Genomic DNA, 24503 nt, shown 5'->3' on the forward strand with positions numbered 1-24503 from the left:
AATAAATGCATTACAATCAGTCAAATGGTTGTGTGGTTCATTGATACGAGGGCACACTTGGGAACATGGCATATAAGACTTGTTTTTGCCTAATTTTAGTTCTACCAAACTTAGGTTTTATGTTGTAATTGTAAATTAAAACAGTGCAATTTCTCCGTCTTTTCTAGAGATTTTTCCCTAAAAATTTTAAAAAGTTATCAAACTCGATTCGCAACAACATTTTATTGAATAGATAACGTTTTTTTAACGTAATTTTCATATCATTGTGATAATGTTAGTTTAATACCAATGAAAAAGTACTAAAAAACTTATTTATAATTATGTGAATTTTTTAAATTTAATTAATTGATGTTAAATCAAAGAACTAAAAGTGTATATGTAGTGAAAAAATAAGCTTAAAAACATAAAATTTTGAAACTAATGAAAACAAATACAGGTAAAAGTGTAACAATTTGTAACCTAGAGACAAATCTTTTTTACCTTATATATAATTGTGTCCCTAAGTTGGATTTCTAGATTCACCGGTGGCTCGGTTGTATCACAAGACAATAGCTTCCTTGTTCAAACTCGCCCGGAAGACAAATCATGCAGTTTCTTTTTTCCTTCTTCCTCTCACACAAAACTCTCTCCCATATTGTGGTTTCTAATGTGATTGACATTATGTGATTGTTTTGAATTAACAACCTTCACAAGTTTTATGTCTCCTTCATGACTCACCAGTTCTACAATAGAATGGGTTAACAATGCATGAATGTCAATATAGTGCACCTGACCAAGTACCGATTACATATTGGTCGATATATTTATACTCAACCTTTTCTATAATACATTTTTAAGGTCAGGATAAGGACAAGACGGCTAATGACAAAAATGATCCATAAAAGAGTTAGCTTCTGCATATAGAGTCTTGATTTTAGATAAACATTTAGGTTTTTATTTAATTATTTTATTTCGTTTTATTTAAAATTAGACAGGAGTACTCCAAACTTTTTTTAACCTTTTATATTAATTGATTTATTATTTCATTGAATTATTCTTTCAAAGTTTTGTTAATAAAGAAAGCTTTACATTTTCCTACTTGAGTTTATTGGAAAATTAAGTATTTTAGTTGTTGCATCACGTAGTAATGTAAGTGAAAATACATAGAATTTTCGAGTTGTTACATTTATATACATTTACAATGAAATATTCCAAATAAATGTACTGTGTATGAAAATGTCAACAAATCATTTTTCTTATAGTCTGACATAAAAAAAAAAAAAAAAACCATCAATACAACCTTTGAGTCTAATGGTCGACTTTTTTTTTTTTATTGTCAACGAAATCGTAAAAATTGATGCTAGCAATATCGATGTTAAAAGAGTGTAAACTATAACATAGGCCAACTTTGTAATAATTTCCAATCCATAGACATCTTATTTTTCTTCATACATTAAATTAGATAGAATGCATGGTTACATTTGAGAAGTTTCCAAATATAAATGTGAGTAATGACTGGTTTAAATACAAATATATCTATTTGGCCCAACCAATTTCCCACCCTAGATTGACATCCAATCTCATATTCAAATACCAACCAATAACTTTTTTTTGTTTTTTCTTTTTCATAAATTTAATTAAGAATTTTTAAAAATTATGAAAGAAGAAACGATAATCCATAAATGAGAATAGATATCTCTAACAAGCAAGCCAACACGAGAACTATGTTCTCAGGGCAACTGTCCACATTGGCATCAATAGAAGAATAAAGATCCAACCAAGTACTAACTTTTGTTTATAACATTTAGTGAAGCTATATCTTATGATGTGCAATCAGTTGGAGGAGATGAGAGACTAAAGAGGATAGTAAATAGTACAGGAGACTGAAATACGAGAATATTTTGATACTCTGGAAGGTGTCCTAACCAACACATGAAAATTGGGAACAAAGAGTATTTTTCAAACAAATTAATGCTTTTGGTAAAAGTTTAAATGTTTTTCTTTTGCAAAAAATTTAAACACGTGCAAGATGTAGAGACCACAACTAGTGTCCAAAAAAAGTAGCTGAGTTTCTCTTCAAATCGAAAACACTAACCCCAAAATGGGACCTAAGAAGTGGATCGATCTTCTCCGTCCATCCAGTTGCCGTGAACCTAATCCGACGACCAATACCCTCAACCGAACGGTGGCGCCACTTCTTCAAAAGACGCCACCGGCATCACGCGCTCTCAAACCTCTTACTCGGCAATTCCCCGTCTTCTTCCTGTGTTTTGTTCCCATTTAAAAAGCCTTACCTACCCAAAATAAGACAATCCCATTTTAAATTCCTTAGCAATACATTCGTTCGTTCATTCATTCATAGGAAGAGAGGATCATGAGTTTTGATCTTGAATCGCTCTCGGAGGCTACTTCCGGTGCGATCGGTTCGCTTGTCAGCACCACTATCTTGTACCCGCTTGATACCTGCAAGTCAAAGTACCAAGCCGAGGTTCGAGCTCATGGCCAACAGAAATACAGGTTGCCTAAAGTTTCGTTTTTGTCTTTTTTGATCTGGGTTTGTTTGTTTCCCCTGTTTTTCTGATGGGTTGGGGTAACTTTCTTGGTTTGCTTTCAAATCGTGATCCGGGTGTCGTTGATGCAATCGTTACCCTGTTTTTGAAGGAATCTCAATGGTAAATTGAGTTAGTTTCTGTTGAATGCTTCTACCGTATAATTGGAGTTCTGTTTTCCCATCTTATATTCGATCTCATGATCTTTGAAAATTTATCTCGTTATTGATCTCACGACTTCTCTTCATCGAATTTTATGTGGTAAGGGTTGTTCTTTGTTTAATTGAATGATCTATAGAATTTGAGCGCTTCTGAAGTGGTTGGTTGGTGAGCTGTGAGAATTTTGTGATATTTTGAAAGCATTTGCGGCTGTTTCAGGTTCCTTGGTATCTGGAAAATCTCTTGTTATGTGTTCAATTTTAGCTCCTGTTGTAGGCTTGTTCAATCTTGTGAGTTGGATCAGATGATTTAGTTGAAGCGTGAATGCAAAATGGGCTTGTTTGGGTTCATGGCGTCTAGATCATTAATGAATTGATGCTTGTGGAAGAACAAAGCAATACAAAAAACTTGTGGAAGAACAAAGCAATCTGGTTCACACTTTTGAGTTTTGACACACACAACACAGTAATGGCTCTGCTTTTCTGCTAGAAGACTGATTCGATGCCTAAAAAATGTTGGATGCTGTTGTCGTTTTTGCATCTCTATTGATTCAACTGGTTTTGGCTTTTGTAGGTATCTTTCAGATGTGTTGTGGGAAGCAATAAAAAACAATCAAGTTCTTTCGCTGTACCAGGGACTGGGAACCAAGAATCTACAATCTTTTGTTTCTCAGTTTTTGTACTTCTATGGGTATAGCTACTTCAAAAGACTATATCTAGAAAAAACTGGGGCTAAATCAATTGGAACAAAGGCAAACCTGTTACTTGCTGCTGCTGCTGGAGCTTGCAATGCCATCTTAACTCAGGTAGAAATATCTCTGCTGTCAACCTTGTAATGCATAAAGCATAATCTTTCCATCTTTGCGATCCCTGAATTTGAGTTCTTAGAGCAGAGGAAAGGATGATTCTCATTTTTCATTTGGAATTACAGTATTGCTATTATGTTAATTGCCAAGTTTACAACATAGTCAATTCTTGTTTGGGATCTGTGAAACATGTTATTTTGATGTCTTGACTTCTAAAAAAACGGATCTCTACCTTTTGCGTTGAAGCTGACACATCATTCTTTTGGTTTTGGCTACCAACAATGGAATCTTGTAGGTTTTGGCTTCATATTCGTTCATATGCTGTAATTTCTCGATTCAGTGTGTGAAACTTTTTTAGAATGAATGAATGAAGAAATAATTCAAGAAAGCAAAGCATATTTAACTTTTTGTCCATTCACTTTTAGTTTCTGCCTGTTCTGCTTGTCAAGATAGGTTTGCTTTTATTACATTATGAAATGCAACATTGAGCTGCACAGTTTGATGAACGTCATTGTCATATAAAGTTCCAAGTCTCTTTATTTATGAAGTCTTGTATGGACAAGAACACGTCTTGAATATTATTGAAGTTTAATGGTTTAACTGAACGTGTCTTCGGAAATTGTTTCTTGTATATAAAAAATGATTTAACTGAAGAAACTCTCTTGGTTTTCCATTGTGTAGCCCTTGGATACAGCTTCATCAAGAATGCAGACAAGTGCCTTTGGAAAATCGAAAGGGCTTTTCAAAACACTGACAGAGGGCAGTTGGAGCGACGCATTTGATGGTCTTGGAATTTCTTTGCTGCTCACTGCAAACCCTGCCATTCAGGTATTTGTCCCATGCATTATTTTCAGTCATCCATTTGTCGGTAGCCGGTGCGACAGAAATCACTAAGTTTCAACGTACTCTACACCCAATTTATCTTCTTCTAAGTATTCTCTAGATTTGACACATGAACTATGATTTATTGCAGTATACAGTATTCGATCAGCTGAAGCAGAACATCCTCAAAGGAAAACAGAATAAATCAGAACAAGGTTCATCTCCAGTAGTTCTTTCTGCTTTTACAGCTTTTGTAATTGGTGCAATTTCAAAAAGCATTGCCACCGTTCTGACATATCCCGCAATCAGGTGCATAATTTTTTCTTTGTTCACCAGAACTAGCATATCCTTATCCTTCAAACACTGGCATATTGAAAGAATGAAACTTTCTCTCGGGGTACAGGTGTAAGGTGATGATCCAAGCTGCACATGACGACGAAACAAAAGAAAATCGTCAAAAAGTCCAACGAACAGTTCCGGGCGTTGTCCATTCTATATGGAGAAAAGAAGGCATACTTGGATTTTTCAAGGGATTGCAAGCACAAATCTTGAAGACTGTACTCAGTTCAGCTCTTCTTTTGATGATAAAAGAGAAGATCACTTCAACTACTTGGGTTCTAATACTTGCAATCAGAAGGTATCTATTGCTTACTAGACCTAAACTAAAAAGTAGCTGAAGGTATTCATTAAAGGCCAAAAACATATGAAGAAGAAGCAATAACACGTGGGAATAAGCACCATTCCCATGGAAATAATGCAAGCTTGTTGATCTTTACCCATTTTACCACAGTAATAATGGATAGATTGTCGTTGCGATCCTTATGGTTTGGAAAAAGTTAGAATTTAGTTGTTTTTGTGGTTTAGAACTAGAATTTAATGCATATGTTTTGATAAAAGCTTTTGTAAATAGTCTCTACAATAGGGTCTATTAACGAGAATTTTATCAAATCATAGAGATGGTGCATCAAACTACAAGGATTAAACTTTAACTTTCTCTAAACTATGGGGATTTTACATCGCAACTTGAATGATAATAATTTATCTTATGTTGAGTTTAGTATTTAACGTGGAAATGGAGGATTTTTTTGGTTAGAGGGAGATTGTGTTTAGTTAGAACATAACTGTAGCCAATCCCATAAGTATTGTATTCAATTAGTAGTCCATGTAACTTAGTTTGTAATTGTAACGAGAAAAATTCCATTTCGTTCCCAGATTTTCAAATGTTTAGTTTTGAGTAGTGTTTGTTGTTTTCATTTGGTTATAAATTTAAAAGTATTGAATTCATTTTATTTTAGTTAGTTTGATTACTTTTAAATTTTTATTTTTAAAAGTTATTAAAAACATGGGTCATTCTCAAAGAGTAGTAAAAGAGTTTATTATTATAAGGAAAATTTAAAAATCGATAATCTTCTAATAGCTCTTTGATAATCGTATACATATGTACGTATAAAAAACAAAGTATTATGATCTGTTTTTTATTAATTTTTGTCATGCAATTTCTTTATAAGTGTCCTAATTTAATTAACTGAAAGTAAAAGATTAAATGAACTGGATTAATTTTAAAACCGTTTGTAGTTTAGAGATTAAATGAACTGGATTTGAGTGGTTTTAGTAATTTAAAAGTTTTATTATTATTTTTTATTAATCTTATGATTAAAGAATAAAAATGATTTAATAATTAATACTAACAATACTATTTTCATTATTATTTACTATATGTGAATAGTTTTTTTATTATTATTTACGATAACTTTTAAAAAATATATTTGGATTTGTTGTACTTTACTTTTTTAAAATAGAGGAATGGTGTTATGAATACCAATCCAATTGGGACCTTGACTTTGGACCAATGTGGAAAATATGTTGATTTTGTTGATTTTTTTCCTTTTTTCTAAAAAATAATTTCTACATCTAGGTTATATAATTCTTTAAATTGTACTTCACTAAGTTTCCCTTTTTAGACAAACTGTTCTTTGTATTTCATCTATGTTTGTACATATCTTTTTAATCTTAATTTCATGATAATTATTTTTTCTACATGTAACAAACTAGTTACCCAACTACGACATGTCATGTAGAAAAAACATTATAGCTTTAAAATTAACTACAAAATATAGTAAGATATTATAATCTATTTACGATGAATCATAATAAACAAATTACTGTCATGGTAATCTATCTTGATCTAGTTTATCATAATAGACCAACTATTATCGCAGTAGTCTATCTTAGCTTATCACAAGTAGATTGTGACATTTTCCTCTATTTGTAAATATTTTCAGAAGTTTTGTCCTTTAAGATAAAGTTATACTTATTTATTCACTAGAACAGTTTAGTTTTCCTTTTTTTTTGGCTAAATGTTCCAAGAACTACAAGTGAAATCCATATTTGATTGGTTTGACTATATTCCAATTCAATTTTAAGCTTCTTGAAACTATATGAAAATATGGGTTTATATTATTAGACAATATATATGGTCGATAGTATACATTTTATGTCAATTGAACCACGATCATTTTAGAGTATTCTCCTAAGAGGGTAAAAATTAGAAAAGAATAATCAAGAATAACCTAAAGAACCCATAAAATCAAAGTTCTTGCTAGTAAACTTGATCATGTTCATGAGTTCAAGATTTGTTGATGGCTAATAAAGAAATGCAACACTTCACATCATCACACGAAATATTTTCAGATAATACCAATTCAACTCAGACATTGTATGTAGTACTAAGAAAACACGTTCACGCACATTGTAAAAACAATGGTAAAAATAGAATAAATTACATTCATATTATAAGTACAACAATGATTCTGGAAAAGGACAACCTATATATACATTTTACAAAGTTCATCTCTGATAAACAGATCTTGTTCTGATTCTGGGATTAGAAACTAGAGATACAACATTTAAACAAGAACCAAAAAGATTAAAAAGAAAAAATATATATGTGGGTAACAAAAATGATCTCCAACATGACGAAATTCTCTCTATGTATGTGGTGTTCTGAATCCATCCAGTTCTGGACTGCATAAATCATACTATGATACAGATATGAAACATCATCTAGTTGCTACACAGTAGTTCTTCTAAAGAATGGCCGAGTATGGGTAGGAATGTGGATCCCACGAGACTTAGATTGGATTTATTTGGTCTTCTTGAAAACCTGGAAAGTGTTCTCCTTTCTTAATTTCATCTCAAGGAGTGTAATCATCTAGCATTTCCTATTACAACATCAACACGAATGAGCAGCGGGGTCGACAAAGGTGATGAAACCTCATTTGGAGAAAATAGCAACAGCCACATCATCCATAGGCTATTATACAAAACAACATGGCTGGATCCTCTTATCACCTATTAATCAAGTACTGAATGATTGGAGGATCACGACCTATTAGGTTTGCCCATAAGTTCGCGAGCTTCAAAAAGTAGTTCTCCCCATTCCAGACCACCAAATCCATACCTAACGCCAAACCAAAAACTCAGGAAGATGGAACCGTAAAAATGAATTTCACCAAGAAATGTACAAAGGAGGCATAAAGATAGGAACGAGAGTAGTATTTCATTGCTAGAATTTCAGATATTTATCTTTCCAATTTGGAAGAGGCAGGGCTTAATTTAGTGTACCGATTGCAATAATCTGATAGGTAGATATCGTTGGTGCACAAAACTGGACGATTCAAAGTTTTTGGTGTCATCGAACCCAAACTTAAGCCATAATCTGGTTACTCAGATTACAATGAAATCCCAAGAAATTTGAAGTAACGTTTGAAATTTTGCACAACATAACATGGAACTCAAAACCTCTTTACTAGAATGTTCCACGTCATGTAATTATGACTGCTATTTCAGAGCAAAGGCGATCTTTCCCATGCTTTGCTTGGAATTACCTAGTTGCTAATGGCGCAAGAATTTTTACATCAACAGACTGCCAAATCCATGTGGCAATCATCACGGCATTCTTTTATCTTAGATTTTCTGAACTCATTCTCCATTGGGTTTGTTAGCTAGTACTTTCTTTTCTTTTTACCGAAAGACTTACTATCATTGCGAAGGAAATTCGCAAGTGAACCTCATCATATGCTTCTTTTAGAAAGTCAAGCTTCTCTTCTTTATTCTTTGCTCATCCACAACTTTCCGGTGATTTCAACTTAGATCACTCTTCCAGGAAAGCTAACTGCTATGTGGAGATTGTTTGGGAATTGACAGAGCCTTTTGTGATTGTACTAATGGGGGCTATCTTGGGAATAGTAATAGGACAGTAAGGGTATAGTGGTAATTAGGTAAGAGTAACCTGGTTATAAATCTAGGGTATTAAAGTTTTTAGAAGAGGATCATTTTGGTGGGATGGACCATTGTGGCACATGGGAGACACATAACCCTCTCAGAACTGAAGCCAATTTGGGTAATTTTTCTGGACATTACAATATAATGTACGGTGGAAGTCATTCAAAAGAGAGCAGGACCGAAAAAACCACCATTTTGAGCTAGTGGGACTATTAAGTTCTTTTAAAATTAGGTTATTACGTGGTGACTGGTCATTTTTTTGAAAGAAGAGCAATGATGATATGAATGAGGATGAAATCCTAGATCTCCGATGATCATTGTAACATGAATTTGGAAAATTGGAATCATGTTAGCTTTATGAGGTTCTTTTGGTATACTCTTGAAGTTAGTTTTTAATTGTCCTTTTTTCTTTTCATTTCCTATTTTACTTCTATATATATGTGTGTATTCAAGCACATGGGAGTAGTTTCTCTGTAAGCTCTTTCATCTGTGGGTGGGTTGATGAATCACCCCCTGATCTTTTGTAATTTTCGGTTCTAATGAAATATAAGTTCCTAGCTTGGAAAAAGAAAGTACAATAGATTCAGTGCATACCTGGAATTGATTCAGCACTCAAGAGCGATAGATTACAAGTAGGTTGCTGTCCCAAGAGAACATGCTTTCTCAAACCCCATTCATCAAGATTATCAATAGCATTGATCGAATCCAATAATGCTTTGCAATCAATAGGACCATCTATCTTGCAGAGAGCTACAACAAGTCCTGAACTCAACCAAATATTGGAGCATTCATTCGCAAGAGAAATCAAGTTATTGGGATCAACCTGACCTAATAGTATCCATGGCTTGTAAAGTACAAATGAAGCTCTAAGCACTTGAACTACCCTATAAATCTCTCCGAGGGCGCAGATATATTGTTTTCCTGAAAGAATGGCAGATATGAACAGGTCAGCTAATTTGAAACTTGCAATATTATCCACAGGCTAAGTAATGCAGTACCTTGAGGTTCAGATAATATGTAACTTTCAACATTTCTCTGTATAGATTCCTTCCAAATCAAAGCACCGTGTTTCAATTCTTGAAAGCAAATAAACATCATTTCGTTCCATATGGAAACATAATTAGATTGCTCCTCCACTGATACAAGTTTAAGAATCGTCAAAGTCGACACGACGTGTTTCAAGAGCTCAACAGCCGATCTCAAATCATTTTCTGCCTATCAATTGAACAAAGGAAGTACTATCAAGTAATATTCATAACCAAGGGCAAGGATAAAAAGTGTTCAAATAATTATAGTTTCTGGAGCCATAAAATTGATGCAGCGCACAAGACTTGCGAGTGTAATTCAAATCGCTATGTATTCCAGATGTATACTTAAAAAATACAAAAAAAATTATACCATAAAATTATAAATCCTATAAAATATACCAGAGTAGAACACTCTTACACTCGGCAGCAATTATAACCTTCCTAATAACTTGGAATTAAAAAATACATTCATGCTTGCAACAGAAGGAACTCAACAAAAATTTGGGTTTGTGCACTCAACTAGGCAATGGAAGGTGGTTATGGAACTTGAGCACTAGGAAGTTCAAGTTTCTAAAAGTTACTAATGAATATTTGTTTCCTGTCAAAAGAAATATATATCATCCTAATACAAGAGAGTCTTACCAATAGTAACCTTTCAGATAACTGGAATTCTTCATCAAGAATTTGAAACCTTGGATCCCGCAGCATCTCAAGAAGCTCTCTGAAAGTATTATTTTCTGGAAGGAAAAGATCGCTATCAGCTGCAATGTTCTCTTGTGACAATTCGGCACTGAAAATCTGAACAAAGAAATAAGAAAATTTTGTTCAGGAGTTCACAAGAAAATAGCATTCCATAAGAAAGACACATTATCATCTCATAGCAATTATCATAATGGTTACGAAAATAGATGCTAATGCAAAAGGAAAAAGAACAACTTTTAACAATAAGCATATAGTGTTTACTCAAACTATCAAAAAAAGTATACATCTCGAGAAAGTTTAATTAAAGGGATCTATCATGGCTTAAGATTGAAGAGAAAATAATAAAAGAAAAGCCAAAAAGCCAGTAATAAGCAACCATGGTTGCTAACCTGAATTTCTTCACAAATGGTTCTGACGTCTGCTTCTTCACCAGAAAGAAATTCATTACTTCGGGCTTTCTGTCGAGGAATAGAATTTTAAAATTAAACAATGTTAAGAACACATCATATAGCAACAACCATTTCATCTAACACACACATATCTATAAGATTACCAACCTTTAAATTTTCAAGAAGGTCATGGACAACATGGTTCAAAACAAGATTTAATTTGTGATAAAAATCCATGTAACAATCAAACTGAAGTTTAGTAGATGACAGCTGGGGTACACCTCCAAGAGTAGTAGTGTATGTTTGATCTAGGATGTTAACATCTGGTGACGCATCTTTGAACTCCCAGGAATCATCATCATCATCATTGCCAAAATCGGAGTGTGACATTCTTGGTGATGGAATTATTCCATTTTCATTTTCTTCTGGGAAAGACTTGATGGAACCATTGTTCTCGGCTTGACTGTACAGACTTGATATCAAGTCATTAATAGATACAGTAGAACCAGGATTCTTGCTATCAAGTCCTTCATGGGCGACAGATACAAAGGTAGAAGCACCTTGATTCATTGAGAAATCATCAGTAGTTTCCAGCTCCTCATCTCCAAAAATTGACAAGGGCAGGGCTTTCTGGTGACTTGACAATAATTCTGAATTCCTCTGGAAGAAAAATTTGAAAGAAAGAATCATTAAGAACCAAACCAGAATATGTCTACAGAAACAAAAGAAACACAGAAAGATGAAGGTTGAGAAGATATAAACATGAAAGGTAGTATATGCAGTAAGATTGTGGATCTGGAGATACATATTATATATGCAATACAAATAGAAGGTGAAGTGCACAAAATTGAAACAAGCATATTTTGAACTCGACGTGAATTGAACGCGCAATAGAACAAGAATATTGAAATCATCCATGTTCGATCTATTTACAGTTACAAGGTTTATAGGAACCACCCCAACAATAATATAAGAGGAAAGCTATAAATTCAAGTTTATTTTAATACCAATATGTGTATATATATATATAAATAATAAAATAATAGGAGGACATCCTCCAAATTCAAAATAAGAACCACAAAAAACTTTCCCATCCAGAATACAGATGGAAAACTAGTCTAAGACTAAGGTTCAAAGATTTAATATATGCAGTCATGGTGTAAAGATTTAATATATGCAGTCATGGTGTAAAGATTTAATATATGCAGTCATACTTTTAGACAAGAACAAAATACATACAAATTACACATCCACACTCCGAGAGTGACCACGATAGCATCAGTAATTGCCTTTTAAGAAACAGAGCAAGAGTAGAAGAACTTTTTTTTCCTTCTTTTCAAAAGAGTACCCACCCCAAGGCCCAAGAAAGAGCAGAGAAATCTTTATAAAAGAACTATTGCTGACACAATAACAGCTTCTCTGCACTAATCTTAGTGTATTATGAAGCAAACATCAATTCCTATGAAAAACAGGTTTAGACTTTACAGGAATTGAAAGGACTCCATAGAAACTATTATACAGATGGAGAAATGAGCAACCACCTGAATACCACTACTGAAACCAAATGCAGGTGCTTCAAAACCAGTAGCAAATTCAACTGGCTCTGCCTACAGCCAAATAAGACATGGAACATCAATTTCAAATAAAGGTAAAACGGAACTTAAATATCACAAATATGATGGGCTAGAAAAAAAGACCTTATTGTTTGATCCAGAATCTGAAAGTGCAGACTTGAAATCCCAAATATTCTCATTGAAATCATCATTCTCATTAACTAAAGAAGTGTTTAAATCTTTCCCAGTAGCATGGAAGTTGTCGTCCAGGTTTCCATTCAAAAAGTTCCTGTCTTCTTTCCCCCAATTCAGATTAAAACTTGAGTCAAAATTTTGTTGTTCACCAGATTTGTGAGAAATCCCATCAGAAGCAAACAAAGAAACATCGACGCTGCCATTCAGAACAAGCACCTCTATACCATTGGGAGGAACGATGGCAGGCTTTGACTCTTCCTACAATGAAAATAAAAGGTATAGCATGATCAAACTTATTAAATATCTACTTCTCAATACAATGCTAAAAATATTCATATCAACTCACCAACTTATAGTCTGGTGCATCAGAAAAAGCATCCTTGAAATCCCACACATGCCCAACACCATTGGCATCCCGTTCAATAGGAGAAGGGCTTAAAACATTATTTAGATCATTTTGACTATTCTTATTGTGTGAGTTTGGTAAGATGCCATTTTGGGCCACAGGACTTGCATCAAGACTAAAACCAAAGTCCCATTCATCTATGTTGTTAACAGCTCCATTTGATTGAACAACCGAATCTCCATGGCTATGTCCATTGATTGTTGATTCAAATGCCTGTGCCACTCCATCAAAACCGTCTTGGATTGGTCTGACAACCTTCATATTATGGAATGTCAATCTTAAGTATAATCTCTTACACGCATAGCAGTTCATAGACATTGTTTTAAAAGGCACTGAGAACCAATCAAACACAACAATAGGAGTCTCTGGTATAAGTTGAAAGTAAAGCACATACAAGCGAATAACTAATAGCAAATAAAACTCTACAAATATTTAACCATGTTCCTGTAACCTTAAACAATAAGAATAGGTAACCGTAAAGTAAATAAAATTAATAATACGGGCCTGAAATGCACCTTCAATTCGCATTATAGGCTCCTCTTCAGACGAAATGGTTCAAAAACCAATTCTTCCTGGTATAGTTATGAAAATGAGTAGCTCCTACTGTTACTTAGACATTAATAAAATGAACAACAATAAAACCTGAACTCTGAATTCCTATCTAATTTTTAAACTATGTTTAACTATCTTCTACTTTTAATACATTGAAACTCTAAGACACCTACATTTCCATTCCAATGATTCGGAGCTCCAGCAAATTTGAAAACGAAACAAATTCATGGAGTTTGATTTCAACTTCCTTAAAAAGCCTCGAACATCGTTAGTAATTTCTGTTTTCAATTTACCTTTGAGTTCCGATCATCACCCGTAGGCGTAACCGACTCTGCAGCCTTAAATTCCCAGCCATCAAAATCGTCCACCTCCTCGCCATCATCCTCAATACTCTCACCGACGTTTGTCAACTCAGAATGAAACCCATTAGACATCACTCCATTAGCTTCAAAATTTAAAGCATCGCCATCAAAATTAGTCTGGCTCCCATAAGAATGAACACCATTGATATTCAAATTGGAGCCAACGGATTTCAAATCCAACGAATTATTGAAGTTCAAAGGATCGAATTCCATGTTCGATTTCAACGGACTTCCAGCTTTTATCTGATGATTCGGACCATACAAATTAGAAATCAAATCATCAATCCCAACCCCAACGCTCAAACTCCCTCCCTTCTTAGCCGAACCACTCTCTTTCCCAACAAACGAAATTTCCCCAAACCCAACACTAGAACCAACTACACCAGATCCCATTTCCTCCTTCTCTTCCTCCTCGCCAAAAATGGAAAGCGGAATAGCCCCCTGAGGCTTCGCCCACTGAATCGCCGGGGACGTGTCGGAGAGGTTTGAATTGGGAGAAGGCTGAGGACGGGAGAGATCAAAAGGGTCACCGATCTGAGAAGAATGGTCGACGAAATCGCCCCAATCGTCGTCATCGATGGTGGTGGAGGAAGTTCGGTTGTTGATCGGATCGGGATGGTTTGCAACAAAATTGAAGTGGCCGAAATTGTCATCGTCGTCGTCGTCCACCATAGCGAAGAAACTTCAATCTGATAGAAACCCCGTGTGTGGGCGAATCTTCACCGTCGGCGTGGGATGGATTGAGAATCAGGGGTTGGGTGCTTTGGAAATGCGAACGGCGCGCATTTTAGCCGGAATGTACAGAGTGTATGTAAGTGGAGGCTGAGGTTTGGACCCATTTTATTAAATTATTGTTGTTTTCTTTCTCCTACGTTACATTCACACATTAATCTCTCACCTTATTAAACTTTTTATGCCTTAAGGTTATTCTTAGACCAAAAATAATATGTAAATTTGCCATAAATTTTCATAAATAGAACAATTTCTTTTTTCTTTCAAACCGAACAAATATATAATTACGTGTTGATTAGAGATATTTTTTATATATAATTTTATTTTATATGTATTTGCAAGCTTTTTCATTTTATTTTCTATTATGTATTTGTGAGTTTTTTTTCTTTTTTAATTGTTTTGTTTATTTGATATGTCGCTGAACTGGAAAAGACGTATATTAATAAATTAGCCATAAATCGTAATTTTATTAGGAGACTTCCCCTCCATGGAAAGTGAAGCAAACTGTGGATCAAATGAGTTGGAAACAAAGACGTTATCGAATTTGAGTTGGAAACACAACGAAATTGAGTTGGAAACAAATACCGACAAAGAAGAATTAAAACACAAAAAGCTTCCAAATACGTATAGGTACATATAGATTAAAACATAAAAGACCTACATAACATAACTACATAAAGTCTACCCATGAGCTAAACACACAAATTTGCACAAAAATTTTGAACACATAACTCATGAATAACTAATCGCACGAAGAACTTCTGAATTGGATGAAGAGCTATACTTATGAATTAGAGAAGAAAGCTTTACATAAAATGTTTTTGTTTACATGTATTATTTAAAAATTAATTACATCTCTATTCTCTATGCTTCAAGGGAAATACTGATTTAGTTTGGTCTATAAACATCCAAATTTGTACTCATTTACTCTTTAATTTTTTTTTTAAAATTAATAAAAGACTTCATGTTTCTCTCTAATTTAGTTTTTGCTACAGGCTTTCTACTTTTATAGCCATTTATAATGAAGTTCAAAATGAAGCATCGAACCACTAAAACTGTCCATTAAAATGATACAATACAAAGCCACATTTCAACCTATAAATACAACAAACGGAAAACCCGAAAAAAGAAGAAGGAAAAAAAAAGGAACGTTGGCGGCAAAATCTCAAATTTCCCTTTTTAGAATCTCACAATATCCCCAATCAAAAGCCCTACCAAAACCAACACAGCCCATCCCCAAATCGAACCCACCAACGACCCGGCCCCCGATCCTTCGAAGCTCCCCGCGTTCGTTCCGGTGGTCAGAACCACCACCATCCAGTCGTCCTCCTTCCCTAGCCCCGCACCGACGAATCTTGAGTCGTTCAAATACTTCGCGTACTGGGAGTGAGTGTAGTTCGTAAGCAGCAGAGTTTGGACTAGTTTTGGTACGCACACCGGCATCACGACGGCGTCGGCGGTGGTGTTGATATCTACCTTGCATTTCTCGGCGTAGTCCGGGAACTTGGTGATTTGTGACGGTCGGCTTGCAACGACGTTGGATTTGGTGGTGGTGACAGCACAGGGTTGGTCTTCAGCATCGTCGGCCATCTCGTTTGCAATGCAGTCGGCTTTTGCGTTCTTCACGAGCGGCGGGAGGTTTTGTGCTTGTCGGTAGCTGTTTAGGCCTTGGAGAAGATTGTCTTCTTCATCTGCAATCAGGTGAATGGTAACAAAATTTACTCAAAATTCTCATACAGACTTACAATAATCAATATTGCTCCACGGAGAACAAAAACTAGATGGAAATTCAAATCCACTTTCTAGGTATGGTGCAATTTACAAGAATCTTTTTTATTAAGTTTATGTGGGAGCGTATTGAACGATCAATTATGAGTTATGTGATTCCACTGTTTTGGGGTCGGAAATGTGACTAGGATTTATGAGACTTAGAGAAAAAAATCTAAGAGGTGTTGGTTAGGCGATCAAGAACTCACAAGGAAAATGGGATCGTGAAGTTTGAAGAAGATTCTCAGAGAACCTAAGAGGTGTTAGGGATGGGAGAAGTGTTGGGATGAGTGAGTAATTGAGGGTGGAACGAACTTGAGATCGCCCAAAACTCTAAAACACTAAAATGCTTTGGGGGATCGTTGAAAAGCATGAGTGACCGAGGATGAAAAGAAAATGTGATGGCAAAAGAAAATGGTTGAAAAAGAGGCTAGATTGAAAACGGTATAATAGGAGGCTGGATTACCTCATCTAAAAAACTCCATCCGAACATGAGAGTTTTGTATTACATTATATCATAAACATATTATGCTATTATAATAACTCATCTGTCTCGGATGACCAAACACCCCTCAATAGCTCTACATTAAGAGCCCATTACATTCCGACCCAAGCAGCCCCAAGTGGTTTCCCATCAAGGAAAAGAACAAGGAACAGAGGACTGGGAACCAAATATGTATATGAGGGCTACAAACAACCTATTATGGGAGCTAACTAGTAGCTAGAAGCACCATTTTGGTCCTGTTTTCAAATTTTATTTATTTATTATTATATTTTTTTTCATGTAAGTTAACTGTAAGAAGTTATTTGTTTCCTGGTAATCTAAGATAGATTTTCAGCATTTGGATTCTTCCATTTGATTTGTAGGGATGTAAGACACCAAAACATATCAAGATACCGACATCTTAAGTTGCTCATACAGTAGAATCTAACCGATTTTGGGAACACTTCAAGATATCGACATCTTAGGCTCATTTTTAGACCCCCTTTTAAATTATAGACCAAAAAGAGTAAAAGTTGTAGAGTAAAAGTCGTTAAAAGAAACAGAGAACCAAATAGAAAGAGGGAGACAGGGAGTTTACCTTTAGAGAGAACAGGGGAGAAGAAGAGGAGAGCAATGACGAAAACCCTAGAGACAGAAAAGAAAGAAGAAGAAGGCATTTTTGTTGTTATTATAAAAAGGGTGGATGAATGGATGAACAGATGAGAGTGTGTGGTAAATTAGTATTATTTATAAAGAAAAGAGAAGAGGGAAGCAGTTGTGTTTTTGTGTCCGGGTTTTGTTGTAGCAGTTACAAGTGGCCTCTTATGTAAGAGGAATTTTGACACCCAAAATAGACACGTTTCTTCTTCCAAACTCTTCCGTCTGCATGCCTTTTCCTTCTTTCCATGCAATTCCAATCCAATCTCTCCGCTTTCTCTATGTGTTAAAATACCATTTCCGTCTTCTACTTTCAATTCTTTTTAATAATAATTTTAGTTGATGTGTTTCCATAGGTCTAATTTTAGTTTGTGTAATTTCAATAATTATCTTAAATTTAGTGTTTAATTGAATTGTACTGAGATGGCTAAATAATTAAAAAAAAAAAAATGCTTTGGTGTAGTTTGAAAAGCTTTTTTTTTTTTTTAATTGTGTATAACATTAGCATGTTCGTAAGCTGGGATTTATTCTTATTAACGTCGAGTTTATTAATATTTATGAAAATATTTTCTTATGTATAAAAGTATTAAGTGTTCAATTCTAAGATGTTATGTGGTAACATTTTTTAAAGTTTAATAATAACAATGTATGAAAATATAATATATGGATCTATCACTATAATTAATTATAGTGAAAAATGTGTAACCTAAAGTATTGATTTCAAATATAATAAATTGAGCAAAACTATTTATAAATATAGCAAAGCTTAAAGTTAATTAGTAAAATTAGCTTTGATCAAAGTACAATATCCAAAATATCCTTCTAAATTGACCCAAAATCCAAAAATTCACTCGACACATGAGACCAACTTGTAATCTTTGGTCTAACAATTAAGGTGACTTCGTTTGTGCTTGATCCATCTCTTATTAAATTGTACAAATGACATAAAATTTAATAGGGTTAGATATCAATAAGCAACATAACCCAATTAATGTAATGTTTGTACTGTCAAGGTTAAAAGTTAGATTTTTTTTAATTTATTAATTTAACAAATTTGAAAAAGTAAAAATTAATTAATAAATAAATATAAATAGTATTAAACTTGCAAATACCTCTTTAAAAAGTTATAAATTTTTTATTATGTGCCTAAATAGGCTTATAACTATTTCAATGTTTTTTAAAATCCACGTACTTACCAGACATGAAGTAAAAATTAGTATGCATAGTTTTGTTTTTATTCGCAAAATTTAAAATGTTAGCATTTTTATTTCTAAAATTTAAACTTAACTTGTGTTTAACTTTTTAATTTAAATATTACATTTTTATGCTTAAATTTTGAATTTAGTTTCCATTTCATCTATAGATTTGATAATTTTATTTTAAGTAAATAATGAATTGTTTTGATATAAAATCAAGGGACAAAAACATATTTGCAGTTTTTGCATGGATGATACTCATTTAGAGGAGAAAATGAGATTTAGTATACTTTTAAAAATAAAGGGTTTTTTAGCCCTTTACTAGACATCAATACTAGGTGATAATGTGACATTATCAAAATGAAACCCTCTTGTGCACATTGAATGGCTAATGTCATTTTTGATCCATATGGTTTAAAGTTTGTTTAATTTTATTCTTTATATTTTTAAATATCTAATCTTTTTTCATATCGCTAGCTTATTATCAATCTTTTGGTTATATTTTTTATTAGCATTTTCACTGTAAAGTGCGAAAGGAAAGTGAAAATTATTATGATTAAGTATTAAATTTAGACAAAAGAATTAATTTCGAGGACTAATTTTAAAATTTTATTAATCTAAAAGAGCTGAAATCGAACAAATTAAGAGAGAGAGAGAGAAAAAAAAAAAAAAAAAAAAACAACGGAGACCAAAATGTATTTATTTTTAAGAAAGAGACGAGAAAGGCAATATTGTCCCACCATGCCTTGAAAGTTAAAATTATCGACATGTCGTTTCGGATGGAGAATATTGTCCCACCATGTTTGGGTTGAATCTTCAGCCTGAGAGAAGAAACAACCCAAACAACAAGGATGACACCAAGTAGAAATGGTGAAGACCCAACTTAGACAATTTCACGGCAGAATTAAAGCTTCCGGTGGGAGAATCGGTGGCGAAAGCGAACACTGCCCATTGTTCATAACACCCAATTCCGATCGATGTGAATTCAGGTTTGCTTAAGTAATTGGCCATTTGGGAATGTGTACATCCATGAAGAACAAGATTCGACACCAACGTTGGGATGTGAAGGGGCAAAATCAGGCCATTTTTTGTGTTGTTGAGCTCGATGTTGCACCTGGTTAGGTAGTCCGGGAGATTGGGGAGTTGGGTTAAATTGCTTGGAGTAATGTTGGAGCCGCTGGTGAAGATGCTGAGGGGCAACTGATCGTCGAAGTCCCAAGCAATTTGCTTGACGAAGCAGTCTGCTTTTGAGTTCCTATTCATGGGGGTAAGTTCTTTGGAACTTCTGTAAATGTTCATGGCTTTGAAAAGTGTGTCTTCATTCACTGCAAATGATGGAGGATTGAGTGTGAGGTTTTATGTGGCAGCAATAAGGGAAATAACGTCTATGGATAAGGGAGAACTGTAATTGTGAGATTGCAAAAGAACCCAGCAAAGATATGGGACTACGGAACTATGTGTGTGAGAGTGTTTAGAAGCATAGAAATAGATAGAGAGAGCCATCGCAATGCACAGAAGAACCCATCAAAGACTAGGAACTACGGAACTCTTGTGTTTCGTGTGTGTGTGTATATTGAGAAAGAGGGAGAGTGAACCATCACAGTGCACTAAGCTCGCCAATAGCAACAAGCCATGGGCAAGACCGCAGAGGTAGAGGCCAAGTTTGGGGGTGGTGAAGGCCATTGTGCTGCTGTAGGGTAAAGGAGATGGCATCAGATCTGCATGGACAGGAAGAGTCGAATAGAAATAATTAGTATTTGAGGTTCTTGCTTTCTTTAGTCTTTTCCTTTTTGTTTCTTCTGCCATTGGGGCATCTTAGAATTTGCTTGTTCTGTTAATATTGCTTTGCTTTATTCATGAAGGGTATGGGGTTCCCATGTCCAACTTTATGTATTCATAAATGGTAACTAATGGAGTAAATGGAATTAAAGGTGCTCAAGGGACAACTATTAGTTGCTCAATCATTTTGCTTGTAAAGGCGTATACGTATAAAAGCCCTCTACTTCAGGTCTAAAAATCCCATCTACGTCAGGTTAATTCTTTTTTCTTCAGATTTGGAACTCCAAATACCTTTCTGAACTTTATCACTACTGGTGTGTTTGAACTGTACAAATGTGAACGGCTGGAATACATTATTTTTCATTTAATTAAGGCAAAGTGTATTCTTTTTCTCAACGCATTTCAGTTTTCTATGTTATGCATAATGTTCCAAACAGTTGAAGTGATGGACAATTCACAAGCAAACTAAAGGCGTTGTAGTTTCTATTACTTAATATGTGAATAGTTTAGCTTTGATCTTTGTTATCATCGTATCTTGATGTGAGAGTAGAGGAGGGTACATGAATAAACTCACAACTCATTCAAATGAGAGAGACATGAGGCTAGTAAGGATGTTTCATATAAGCTTCAAAAGATTGGTAGATACTCAGGTCGAAGGAGAATCATCTAGGGTCCTATTCCTAGTTTTAGGACTTACATTGCTCTTCGTGGTTGTTTCATTGGGATTGATGATCTATTATCTCTGTTTTGAGGGCTTCCCGTTGTATTTTGAACTCCATTATAGTGAGGCATTGCGATTTGTCAGTTGCTTTCGTTTTAAAAGTTGTTTCTTACCAAATTTTTTTTAAAGAGGTATAGATTAATCATTTAAAGGAATTTTAGGTAACAGCTTCAGAGGTTTTTTCCCCTCTTTGGACAAAAGTTGCTTCTTTTAGAGGATTCTTCAGGTGTATAGTCTCTCTCTCTGTCCATATATATATAATATATATACACTCCTTTGGCTGCTCCTGCATATTCTTTTCTGAAGTTGGGGTTTCTTTTTTTGTTTCCTTTTCCTATTTCTTAGTTCACATGTTCACTGGTCCAGCTTTCTACGTGCTTTATATGATAAGATGTTTCTCTTGGGATTTGATACGAGTTCCATTTGCCGTCATATTGGTTTCGATGATGAAATTATTTTCAACATCATGATGGTCTTCTAACCCAAATATAAATTATTTGAAAATATCATATTAGGTGGTAGTTTCCTATTCATGTTAGTGTAGAGCTCATAAGTTGACCTAAAGATGCACAGTTACAGAATACAAAGAAAAGAGAACACTTGTTTGCCCCTTTTAAATATCCTTTATATTAATATGCTGATGTTCAGTGTAAAGCATTACATAACTCCTTGGGACAATCATGGACTATACATCGTAGATAACAATTTTAAAGAATGAAAGAAAACAAAAGCTTTTCACCTTCACCAAAACAAAGAATTGACAAAAACAAAAATCCCAGCCAATAAACCCAACAAGTATGTGGAACCAAAGATAGACCAGCGGAATAGCTTCCACTAATTGCATCCGTACCCAAAGCAATCACTAAACAGTCTTCATTTGTAGCAAGACCTACACTTGTGTAAGTTGCATTATCCAAATACTTCGGAGCCTGAGAATGAGTGCAATTAGTAAGCATAAGTTTATCTGCTGAGTTAGGGACGTGTACTGGTAAAATAACCCCATCTACTGTATGATTGAGGTTAACTTCGCACTTTCTTGAGTACTCTGTGAACAAAGGAAGTTGGCTCTGGTTGGATGGCAAAAGGACGTCGCCCTCAATGGCAGCACTGCAAGGCAATTGACTATACCAGTTCTTTGCAATTTGCTCTGCTATACACTTTGCTTTCGAGTTCTGGGCAAGAGCCGACCTGTCTTTTGAGTTTCTGTAGATGTTAAAGCCTTTAAAAAGCTCTTCTAAATCAACTGCAGGTAGTCAGGTTTGAAGTTTAATTCATCAGTGTACGAAGATATGACAAGAAGGCCAGCCATTCGTCTTTCACTAAAGAGCTGTAAGTTCAACTGACTTTATCATACCGTCTATTTCTTTGATGAATGTGCCAGGAAAGGTGACGGAAAAATCTTAGCTTGAAAATGTGGAGAAAAGGATTTGTAAAGAAAAATATTTTTGGGCAACTCCATAAAACTAGTTGGAGAATTTCAAGTTCTGTTTGCATGAATCATCTAGGGTAAGAATGTATTGTTTTGTGTGCAGTTAATGAGCTTTATAAACTTAGAGAGAGAGAAAGAGAGAGAGAGCTAACCATCACAGTGCACCAAATGTAACAGAGGAAGCAAACAATGTAGAAGAGCACAAAGACTGAGGAAACATTTCAGGAAAGCCATGGCAGTTTCAAATCAGCGCTGGGAGCAGAAATATGTGTCTGTCATGAAAAAGCAAACACAAAAAACAATGAGAATCAATCAGTTTGTTTCTCTTATTTCATAACCTTCCTTTTCTTTTTCGTTTCTTTTTTGGCTTGTTTGTTAAATTATATCTTCGTTTGTGTGTTTTTTGCCTTGGAAATGAAGGTAACAAAATTCCACTCCCTACTGCAAACATGTGAAACATGTTGCTGTCCTTGGAACCAGGCAAAAAAGTTAAAAGGAAAAGAAAAAGAACAAGAACACGGCGAAGAAGAAATGGCTTATCCTCTTACGATATTCAAATGTGGGAAGGCGATATTTGAATTTTGGATCAACTTGTTCATTCAATTAGATTTAGTCATCGGATTAGCTCGAATTGGTTGTTTCTGTCCTTGAGGTCCCATCTGATCAATATTTTGTTCTTTTTTAAATTTCGATTGTTTTCTCACCACTTTTCATGTTTTTCATAATCTACCAAATATACATTTAAATTCTTAGTTAAATTATATTTCTAATATGCTTTTAGTTTTCATGTAGATGGAAGGGAAGAATTTTCTTTATGCCTCTTCAACATATTGGCCAAGCAGCATCATTGGCTAAATGTGTGACATCTCCATGAAAATCTTATTCTTTGATCTGAAGCAAGAATGTAAAATGAGAAGGAATAGGCTTTCGTAAAGCTAAGCTCTGAGCATATCTTGGGAAGCACATCAAGAAAAAGAGAAAAAAAAAAGAGCTGTACTTGCCTGTTGAAGCATATGTTCTTGTTATTCATTTATTTATTTTCTTTTTAAAATTCCAACTTTGCTTGAAGGCTCACGTTTGCGAATTAAAAGAAAAATGGTATATGTCTCTACATGTTTGAATTATTCTGATGTATACAAATTTAGAAACTTCAACTTGAAAACCAATGTTGAAGGAGATGAGAGACTGAATTAGTTTGAGTTATAGCTAAGAAATTTATTGTTTAGTATTAGTTGACAACTCAACTTTGTTTCCCGATTTAGTCTGTGTAACTTATTCACAATGTTGGTACTTAACAAACTTGTCAATCATTGTATGTATCGTAGTAGAGTCCAAATCGTTCTAAATTTTGAACTACGACACTAATTTCATTTAATTTTCACTTTATATTCAATTATTGCCTATTACTGCACAAGTGTCTTTAATGTAACTTGGGGAGATAATGAACTTTTTCCATATGTGATGATCTATTAATTGTTACCTACCATGCTTCATTGGTTAAGACGAGATTTTGGCTTGTAATTTTAATAAATGCATCATGACATATAATATAGGTGTAGATGATTAAATTGAACAATTCGTATCTAAATAAGCTTATGTTCTAAAAGATTTGGTGTCTTTTGACTTACACAAATTGTAAATCAACCATTAAAAAAAGAAAAGCATAAAAGATTTTTTTACAGGGACGACCCATTTTAAGAATCTAAAAGAAAAAAAAACCTACCTACATTTTAAAAACCAAGTTTCGTTCATCTTGGTATCACTGTCGTACTTGCTGACTCAACACTTGCACTTCTATTCTCACTCTTACAACTCATTTTCATATATGGTTCCGTATATTTTAAATTTGGACAAATATGGAATGTTGTCTTCAGAACAAGAATGGAAAATAAGTGGTGAGGGCAAGAGCAAAGAATGTGTCGAGCGATGGTGTCATAACAAGAATGAGTGTCC

The 24503-nt window shown here is 34.3% G+C and overlaps 4 protein-coding genes and 1 long non-coding RNA gene across 11 annotated transcripts; 2 read left to right on the forward strand and 3 right to left on the reverse strand.

Moving 5' to 3' along the window:
- The first annotated feature begins 1871 nt into the window (after window positions 1–1871).
- On the forward strand, window positions 1872–5551 carry LOC103495080 (peroxisomal adenine nucleotide carrier 1-like). The gene is made up of 5 exons (XM_051084726.1): window positions 1872–2496; window positions 3261–3492; window positions 4174–4320; window positions 4466–4623; window positions 4718–5551. The coding sequence occupies exons 1-5, from the start codon at window positions 2354–2356 to the stop codon at window positions 4989–4991; spliced, it is 954 nt and encodes a 317-aa protein (XP_050940683.1). The 5' UTR covers window positions 1872–2353; the 3' UTR covers window positions 4992–5551.
- A 1512-nt stretch (window positions 5552–7063) lies between these two features.
- On the reverse strand, window positions 7064–14681 carry LOC103495090 (uncharacterized). 2 transcript variants are annotated; one of them, XM_008456550.3, is made up of 10 exons: window positions 13717–14681; window positions 12812–13126; window positions 12415–12723; window positions 12259–12324; window positions 10886–11377; window positions 10718–10786; window positions 10269–10424; window positions 9597–9813; window positions 9193–9519; window positions 7064–7774 (listed from the first exon to the last, which is right to left on the reverse strand). In XM_008456550.3, exons 1-10 carry the CDS (start codon window positions 14455–14457, stop codon window positions 7662–7664), a joined length of 2805 nt encoding a protein of 934 aa, XP_008454772.2. In that variant the 5' UTR covers window positions 14458–14681; the 3' UTR covers window positions 7064–7661. The 2 variants fall into 2 exon arrangements, with proteins under 2 accessions (XP_008454772.2, XP_008454780.2); XM_008456558.3 differs by lacking the exon at window positions 12259–12324.
- An 870-nt stretch (window positions 14682–15551) lies between these two features.
- Window positions 15552–17567, reverse strand: LOC103495124 (uncharacterized GPI-anchored protein At3g06035). The gene is made up of 2 exons (XM_008456592.3): window positions 17367–17567; window positions 15552–16208 (listed from the first exon to the last, which is right to left on the reverse strand). The coding sequence occupies exons 1-2, from the start codon at window positions 17443–17445 to the stop codon at window positions 15697–15699; spliced, it is 591 nt and encodes a 196-aa protein (XP_008454814.1). The 5' UTR covers window positions 17446–17567; the 3' UTR covers window positions 15552–15696.
- Window positions 17568–19258: 1691 nt separating this feature from the next.
- On the forward strand, window positions 19259–23781 carry LOC103495104 (uncharacterized). Of its 6 annotated transcripts, XR_007820983.1 has the most exons (5): window positions 19259–20653; window positions 22371–22627; window positions 22728–22865; window positions 22971–23202; window positions 23343–23781. It is a non-coding gene; the product is annotated as an uncharacterized LOC103495104 (long non-coding RNA). The 6 variants fall into 6 exon arrangements; XR_007820986.1 differs by lacking the exon at window positions 22971–23202 and having other exon boundaries at window positions 19264–20653; XR_007820984.1 differs by lacking the exon at window positions 23343–23781 and having other exon boundaries at window positions 19266–20653; window positions 22371–22450; window positions 22654–22865; window positions 22971–23120.
- Window positions 21703–22848, reverse strand: LOC103495110 (uncharacterized GPI-anchored protein At3g06035-like). Its single transcript, XM_008456573.3, has 2 exons — window positions 22703–22848; window positions 21703–22364 (listed from the first exon to the last, which is right to left on the reverse strand). The coding sequence occupies exons 1-2, from the start codon at window positions 22782–22784 to the stop codon at window positions 21829–21831; spliced, it is 618 nt and encodes a 205-aa protein (XP_008454795.1). The 5' UTR covers window positions 22785–22848; the 3' UTR covers window positions 21703–21828.
- Window positions 23782–24503: the final 722 nt, after the last annotated feature.

Source organism: Cucumis melo, chromosome 5, assembly GCF_025177605.1.
Source record: "Cucumis melo cultivar AY chromosome 5, USDA_Cmelo_AY_1.0, whole genome shotgun sequence".
In the NCBI taxonomy this organism is placed as follows: domain Eukaryota; kingdom Viridiplantae; phylum Streptophyta; class Magnoliopsida; order Cucurbitales; family Cucurbitaceae; genus Cucumis; species Cucumis melo.